This window comes from Tarenaya hassleriana, unplaced genomic scaffold, assembly GCF_000463585.1.
Source record: "Tarenaya hassleriana unplaced genomic scaffold, ASM46358v1 Cleome26, whole genome shotgun sequence".
NCBI classification, from domain to species: Eukaryota; Viridiplantae; Streptophyta; class Magnoliopsida; order Brassicales; family Cleomaceae; genus Tarenaya; species Tarenaya hassleriana.
In genome coordinates, this window is record NW_010965869.1 from 828,525 (window position 1) to 836,662 (window position 8,138).

At 37.1% G+C, this 8,138-nt stretch overlaps 2 protein-coding genes across 3 annotated transcripts in view; one reads left to right on the plus strand and one right to left on the minus strand.

The window, feature by feature from the left end:
- Positions 1-11: 11 nt before the first annotated feature.
- LOC104816789 (pentatricopeptide repeat-containing protein At1g09900) lies at positions 12-2,292 on the minus strand. Its single transcript, XM_010545752.2, has one exon. It carries the CDS (start codon positions 2,098-2,100, stop codon positions 310-312), a length of 1,791 nt encoding a protein of 596 aa, XP_010544054.1. The 5' UTR covers positions 2,101-2,292; the 3' UTR covers positions 12-309.
- Positions 2,293-4,020: 1,728 nt separating this feature from the next.
- LOC104816790 (probable rhamnogalacturonate lyase B) overlaps positions 4,021-8,138 on the plus strand; it is a 5,168-nt gene continuing 1,050 nt past the window's right edge. For both annotated transcript variants that reach the window (XM_010545753.1, XM_010545755.1), the window contains exons 1-13: positions 4,021-4,107; positions 4,194-4,315; positions 4,479-4,529; positions 4,625-4,744; positions 4,841-4,960; positions 5,063-5,204; positions 5,448-5,621; positions 5,891-6,049; positions 6,159-6,265; positions 6,980-7,070; positions 7,308-7,449; positions 7,550-7,706; positions 7,849-7,965. In XM_010545753.1, coding sequence (XP_010544055.1) covers positions 4,066-4,107; positions 4,194-4,315; positions 4,479-4,529; positions 4,625-4,744; positions 4,841-4,960; positions 5,063-5,204; positions 5,448-5,621; positions 5,891-6,049; positions 6,159-6,265; positions 6,980-7,070; positions 7,308-7,449; positions 7,550-7,706; positions 7,849-7,965 — 1,544 coding nt within the window. In that variant the 5' untranslated portion in view covers positions 4,021-4,065. The remainder of the gene's footprint in view (positions 4,108-4,193; positions 4,316-4,478; positions 4,530-4,624; positions 4,745-4,840; positions 4,961-5,062; positions 5,205-5,447; positions 5,622-5,890; positions 6,050-6,158; positions 6,266-6,979; positions 7,071-7,307; positions 7,450-7,549; positions 7,707-7,848; positions 7,966-8,138) is intronic.

Sequence of the window (8,138 nt, forward strand, 5' to 3'; positions counted from 1 at the left end):
CGAACGGAGGATGAATATAAAGTATTGCAAGTAACGAATCACATCGAAGAGATTCGGATTTTCACACTGGGAAATCGAGAATGGAGATGTGAAAACCGAGAATGGAGAAGAATCGAATGCGTGGTTTTGCGTTGGATACCCGGCCTTCACGAGGTCAAGAACGGGTAGGTTGATCAAGAAACCCGAGGGAGATCGAATATATCGGAAAATTCGGGTACCTAGAAACAATAACAATATCTTTTTTTCTTCTGGAAAATTTGGAAAGGTAATGAAATGTTCTACAGTCGATTGCTAGAACCCAAACTCATACTACATCTTGACTGCGACTTGCTCTGCGGAGCTTCTCTTCATAAGCCCCTTTCTGCACAGCTCATTCAGCAGCTCCAGAGCCTCTTTCGCGAAACCCTCGTACGCGATTCCTTCTATCAGAATCGTATATGTCGCCTCGTTCGGTTTACACCCCCGTTCTATCATGTAGCCCAAGAATTCGATCGCGTTGTCCGTCCTTCGTTTCTTGCACAGTCCCAACATTATAGAGTTGAATGTTATTGCATTCGCCTTGACACCCATCTGCTCAAACTCGTGGAACAGCTTGATCGCCTCGTCCACCTTCCCTTCTCTGCTCAATCCTCCAACAAGCGACGAATACGTTATCGTATCGGGTTTTAGACCTTTCCCACGCATCGCGTCGAGCAGTTTCATCGCTTTTTCGGTTTTCCCGGCTTTTGCCAGCCCGTCAATGACGGTATTGTAAGTTATCAGGACCGGAGAACATCCTTTGCTGCTCAGCTGATTGAGAATCTCGACCGCAATGTCGACTTTCCCATCTTTGCACAAAGCTGTAAGCAAAGTGTTGTATGTAACTATATCGGGGTAACAGCCACGAGACACCATTAGTTCAAGATACTCGATGGCCCGATCCATCTTTTTCTCCTTGCAGAACCCGTGAAGCAACGGGTTGTAGCTTAAGGAATTCGGGTAACACCCGTGTTCGGGCATTTTCTCCAAGATGTCAATGGCTCGACCGAGCAAACCCTTTCTGCACAAGAAATTGATCAAGATATTGAAAGTGACGACACTCGGTGAACAGCCCTTTCGAAGCATATCGGCAAGAAGCTTCTCTGCATCGATCCATCTCCCGGTACTGCACATGCTCCGCAGTATAATGTTGTGTGTGATCACATTAGGCTGGCACCCGAAAGACGGCATTGTGTTCAAGAACTCTATCGCCTCGTCAATTCTCCCCTCTTTACAGATACCATTCACGAGAACATTATAAGTCACGACATCGGGATTACACCCTCGATTCCTCATTTCATCCAGAAGCTTCATCGCTTGCCCGACCCCGCTTTCCTTGCAGGTAGCTTCGATCAATATGGTGTAAGTGATCACGTCCGGATAGCATCCTCTCTGCAACTGCCTGTCAAGAACTTCCATGGCTTCCTTTAGTTTCCCGCTGTCGCACAAAGAACGAAGAATCGTGTTGTAAGTGACAACATCAGGAGAAACACTCATCCTGTCGAGAACAGACAAGGCGTTATCCATCTCCCCTGCTCTGCAGTACCCGCTTATCATAACATTGTATGTAATAACATCAGGCACAGCTCCAGAGCCTTCGAGAATCTCCAAGATCTTGGCAGCTTTTCTCGTCTTGCCCATTCGACAAAACCCTCGGATCAAGCTAGTGCACGGAATGATGTCTGGAACGTTGCCGTGATAAACCATGTTCTCCATGAACTTAAACCCTTCATCTAACTCACCGTTCCTAACCAGCCGCCGCAAATGGTTATTGCTTTCGACATCCTCAGCTACAAGAGAAGAGTTTAGAGAATTTGTGTGGCCGTTACTGTTGTTATGCCCAGAGATCGATTTCTGAAACTTTTGAGCTTTGCCGTTCAGACCAAAACTCTCAACCCTGGAAACGGCGAAGACAAGAACATTCCTGGTCTTTTTCCTTGACCCTTGTGGAATCTTAACCCTATTGCCACTTCCCCTACCTAAGACGATAACTAGACCACCACTTCTGCTGCAATCCCGATGAAATTGATGAAACGAGCAAAACCCTTCTTGTGCAGTGCTTGGGGACACCATCAAATCCATAGAAACAAAATAAAAAAAAGTGGTCTTTATGAAGAAAAAACAAGAACTGATCTTACCCAGAAGGACAGAATCACGCTTATCCTCGTCTAGTATCTGTTGTTCGGTGTCTGTGTTCTTTGAACTCCTGTTTTTTTAAGGCACCGAGACATGGAAATTATCTTACAGAGAAGACGACAAAGGGGCAGAGAGAGAGAGAGAGAGAGAGAGAGAGAGGATATTGCAATATTTCGTGGATCGCTTTGTGGAATTGGGCCTGAGCCTTCAACGATGGGTCATTGTTCGATTCCCCATCGATATGTGTAGTTACTCTAAAATTAGGGTGTCGAAATGAAATGAATATAGATTCTAATCCGAGCATTATGCGGATTATTATTTTAAATAATGTTCATTTTCTTAGACCTATTATTTCTACCAATTTTATAAAATGGGAAATTGATTCTTTATAGGGAAAATGGAAGCAATTTAAAAAATGAACGAAAAATTATAAGTTGGAAACAATATTAAAAAAAAGTGGACAAGTATAGAAAATATAAAAGATACGGAAAAGATGGAAAGGTAATATTGCAGAAAACAGAAATAATAGTTTTCAAGAAAAATAATAGGACAAAAAATAAATTTATTTTTTTATTTGAGACATAATATATATTTGAAATTTGGAATTCTTACAAACGATTCTTTGTTTAAAATATAATTCCATATTAAAAAATTCTATTCAAATTAAATTATCAAAACAAGTATTAAAATAAAAACTTCATACATGACACATATCGCCATTGACGGATTGCTGATGTCATGTTTTAAATTTAAATTGATAACGTGTATAAGGTGACATCAGCAATCCGTTACTACGTGGATTTCCGATCGCCTGAAATTGTAGTCAAACCAGTCAAAGGTTTATTAGAGTAATAATTTGCAAGTTCGAGGTTTTATTGATCAGTGACAAGTTACAAGTTCGGGGATTGAATGATAGTTTTTTAAGTTGAAGGTTTATTTGTATATATTTTAGCAAATTGGAGGTTTGTCAGGGGTTTTACCCTAATAATAATATAGAAAAAGAAGTACTAACAAGAATTCGAAAAGTAACAAGAAATAAAACAGAGAAAAAAAGGAAAACCTAAATATATTTATCGTATGAATGATATAATAATTTTATTCGAATGGATTATAAAAATGTTCATAACAAATTCGCACACAAAAGGAATTGCAAGCATTTTTTTGGGAAAAAAAACTGTCACCAAACATTTTTTTAATCTTTCTTTTTCTCCAAACGGAAATGTTGACGACAAAGTCAAGAGAGCTTCCACTTGCGATTCTTTATCTAGAGTCTAAGCCAACTAATTTATACACACACATATATACATGCACATGTATATATACACGCATAGATACTATAGATACATACACATTGTATGAACACATACATCGAAAATCATTGTCTGAAGAAGCTTTTTTGATTCTCCCGAGTTCTTACAATGTCGTCTCTCAAATATATATTTTTGCAAATTGGAGGTTTGTCAGGGGTTTTACCCTAATAATAATATAGAAAAAGAAGTACTAACAAGAATTCGAAAAGTAACAAGAAATAAAACAGAGAAAAAAAGGAAAACCTAAATATATTTATCGTATGAATGATATAATAATTTTATTCGAATGGATTATAAAAATGTTCATAACAAATTCGCACACAAAAGGAATTGCAAGCATTTTTTTGGGAAAAAAAACTGTCACCAAACATTTTTTTAATCTTTCTTTTTCTCCAAACGGAAATGTTGACGACAAAGTCAAGAGAGCTTCCACTTGCGATTCTTTATCTAGAGTCTAAGCCAACTAATTTATACACACACATATATACATGCACATGTATATATACACGCATAGATACTATAGATACATACACATTGTATGAACACATACATCGAAAATCATTGTCTGAAGAAGCTTTTTTGATTCTCCCGAGTTCTTACAATGTCGTCTCTCAAACTCCAGTTGCAAGTTAAGGACAATCATGTAAGCAACGTTTTCTCACATGTGATCTTGTTAGCAGAATCTGATGAACTGGAAAGTTGATCTTCTGATGAACGTTTCTTGTTCAGGTCACGATGAACAACGGAATTCTACAGGTTACGTTATCGAAACCCGACGGAATTGTCACCGGAATCCAGTACAATGGCCTCGATAACTTGCTCGAGGTTCGTAACGAAGAATCCAACAGAGGGTATGCGATATTAGAGTTTTTTTTCAACTGTTCTTATTATGAGTTTGTAGAGTTTTTAACAAAGTACAGATCATTCAATCAAGATTGAGAAATATTCTCAACCGAAACGATCATTATAAACGGGTGAAATCGTTATATACTGTCTTGAAACCGTGATGAGCAGATATTGGGACCTGGTATGGAGTGGATCAGGAACTACAGGTGCTTTCGATGTGTAAGTGGTTTTTCGGCACGTTCTACTACCCGAGCTTCAACAACTTCGCCCGGCTCTTAGTTTGATATCTTGTTTGTGGCGCATCTCGGAAATAGGATACGAGGAACAAGCTTCAAAGTAATAGTCGAGAAGGAAGAACAGATCGAGCTTTCGTTCACACGAACTTGGGATCCATCACAAGAAGGAAAAGCTGTACCTTTGAACATTGACAAAAGGTCCTTCCTTTCTTATTTTCCTTAAATTAAACTCTTCGTATTTCATCGAACATGACAAGAAAGTATCCGTTCTCGGATGTTATATATATCGGATAGATTTGTGATGCTTCGAGGTTCGTCGGGGTTCTACACATACGCAATCTACGAGCATTCCGAGCAGTGGCCTGCTTTCAGCATGGCAGAAACCCGGATTGCCTTCAAGCTCAGAAAAGACAAGTAATAAATTAACCAACAATTATACTATGGAATTCTTTATAATCATTCCGAGGAAAATGATTTTGGATTATATTGGTTTTGTACAAAATGTGGATTGAGAAGGTTCCATTACATGGCCATTGCCGATAATAGACAAAGGTTCATGCCTTTGCCTGATGACCGCTTACAAGACAGAGGCCAAGCTTTGGCTTACCCTGAAGCTGTTCTACTTGTTAACCCTATCGAACCCGAGTTCACCGGGGAGGTATTCATATATATATATATATATTCATAATATTTACCTCTTATTTTATACATATATATTATATATATGTGTATATAGCTCTACTAATAGGGAGAAAACCATCATAGCCTAAACTATGAAACATACTTAGGCTTTTCTTGCTCTTGCATTGAAAAAACGGCTAAGAATTCTTAATGTTTTCCAGTTTAGTTTTCGCTATATAATCGATTCTTTCTATCGTTTTGATGCGGGTTCGGATGCAAGGTGGACGATAAGTACCAATACTCATGCGAAAACAAAGACATTCTCGTCCATGGATGGATATCTACCGAGCAGCCGCTGGTCGGGTTTTGGCTCATCACTCCGAGTCAAGAGTTCCGAACCGGAGGCCCTCACAAACAGAACTTGACATCCCACGTCGGACCCACCTCTCTTGCCGTAAGCCCTCTCGGCTCCCTAACCATTTTGGTCTAAACCATAAACCATTGATTGTACGGTCCGAAAAATTGTATCCTTTCCTTATATATATAGGAATGTTTTCAGACCCTTTTAAAGATTGGTTCTTTTTTTTTAACCATATCTACTTGTTTCATTTGGTTAATCGGTTTCTTTTGGATAGTAACCATATGAATTCGGTTTGCGCTTTCTTTGAGCCCTCGAGATGACAAGAAGATCAAGAAAACGTCGTTTTTGGATTCTTGAAACAGGTATTCTCAAGTGCACATTATTCGGGAGACGATCTCGTGCCAAAGTTCGGTGTCGGAGAACAATGGAAGAAAGTTTTTGGGCCGGTTTTCATCTACTTGAACTCTTCTACAGATGATGATGATGATCCTCTATGGCTATGGGATGATGCTAAATCTCAGGTTACACATCTTAATACATACAATCAGATCATCATCATTGATTAATCTCAACAATTTTTCAATTCGAGATCATTAGAATTTGAATGTTGGAATCCGATTATTTTCGCAGACCGTTGCGGAAGTTGAGAGTTGGCCGTACGATTTCCCGGCTTCGGAGGATTTTGTGAAAGCCGACCAACGTGGTAATGTCGTTGGTAGACTGCTTGTTCGAGACAGGTAAATTAGCACACATCGCCACTCTTTTTATTTTTTATTTTCAAATAAATGCTATATCATTTTAAAACTTCTTTCTATTGTACCACTTGACAATTTTAAATTCTCTTATTTTTTCCAATTTTTTTTCTTGGTTTCTTGTTTATCCCTAATCCTAAACCTAAAGTTAAATAATAAAATATTCTCTAAACCTTAAAGCATAAACCACAAAATACAAATCCTAGAGTTTAGAATTTAAAATCTGTGGTTTTCTGTTTTAGGGTTGGTTTATAGTTTAGAGTTTAGAGTTTATTAGATGTTAGGGTTTAGGTTTAAAATTTAAAGATTAGGGTCTAGGGTTTACAAGTTATATAGTTTAGGGTTTAGAGTTAGGAGTAAATTAGGTATAGTAAAATGAGAAGAATAAAGAAAAAAAATCAAATGAATCGATGAGTGGTCTAATAAGATAACTAGAAGAATTTTTAGGAGAAAATTTTAATGAAGTGAAGATATAACATTACTCACTTTTTTTTTTCTGCATCCAACGAAGAACTGTTGGGTTAATTTCGTATTATATTTACTACAATATTCCTTATTTTTATTAAAACTAACCTTCTATTTATGATAATAAAAAAAAGTTTCTATTATCGTTACCGTATTTGAGAAACAATTTGGAAAATCGATATAAAACAAGTATTATTTTTGAATATTCATGTGAATTATTTACATATATTTCAGATACTTAGAGGAAGGTTTAATTCCAGCAAATAGAGGTTATGTCGGGTTGGCTCCACCTGGGGCTCCTGGTTCATGGCAAAGGGAATGCAAGGTTATTTTATTTTGTTTTTGTTAGCTAATCATTTTGTTTTTCTACCCTAAAACAGAAACAAATAATACGGTATTAAATTCGATCCAAAAATTAAATAACTTAAAAAATCAATAAATATTTTTTCCATAGAAATCTAAATTTAAGTGAAACGAAGCATGTTAAGAATATATAAAATTTTGAAAAGAAAAAAAACCGAAAATGAAAATCCGGAATTTCGTTTGGAATTTTTTTTTTCAGGAATACCAATTTTGGACAACGTCGGACGAAGAAGGGTTCTTCTACATAAGTGGAATACGACCTGGTCAATATAACCTCTATGCATGGGTTCCCGGTTTCATCGGAGACTTCAAGTACGAGGAGATTATCACCATAACCCCAGGTCATTTGTTATTATTAATTTTTTATTATTATTATTATTATTATTATTATTATAGTTTGATTTGACATTACAAAAAAACAGTGAATGTAAATATTTGCAGGATGTTATATATACGTGGAAGACGTTGTTTACCAGCCTCCGAGAAATGGACCGACATTATGGGAGATTGGCATCCCCGATCGGTCTGCCGCTGAATTTTATGTACCTGATCCCAGCCCCAAATACATTAACAGACTCTACGTTAATCATCCCGACAGGTCTCACATTCACACACACACACACACACACACTATATATATATATATATATATATATATATATACACTTATGTTGTGTTTATATAATTCTTTGGTACAAATATATAGAAAATATATTAACTCATTTAAAGTGGATTTATAGGTTTAGGCAATACGGATTATGGGAAAGGTATTCGGAAATGTACCCAGACGGGGATTTGGTCTACACGATTGGCACCAGCGACTATGGAAGAGACTGGTTCTTTGCCCAAGTCACCAGGTTCTTCTCTTCCATCCGATTTTTTTTTTTTTTTTTTTTTTAGACACACAAATATAGATATATATATATAATATCCTGAAAAAAAAATGACTATCAATGTATATGACTATCGAATCTCTCCCTCAGACTTGAACTGAACACCGTCTCGGTGTTAGCTCACCCTGTGGTTAAAA

Coding starts and splice junctions, on each gene's coding strand:
- LOC104816789 (XM_010545752.2), bottom strand. CDS start 2,100: ATGGATTTGATGGTGTCCCCAAGCACTGCACAAGAAGGGTTTTGCTCG.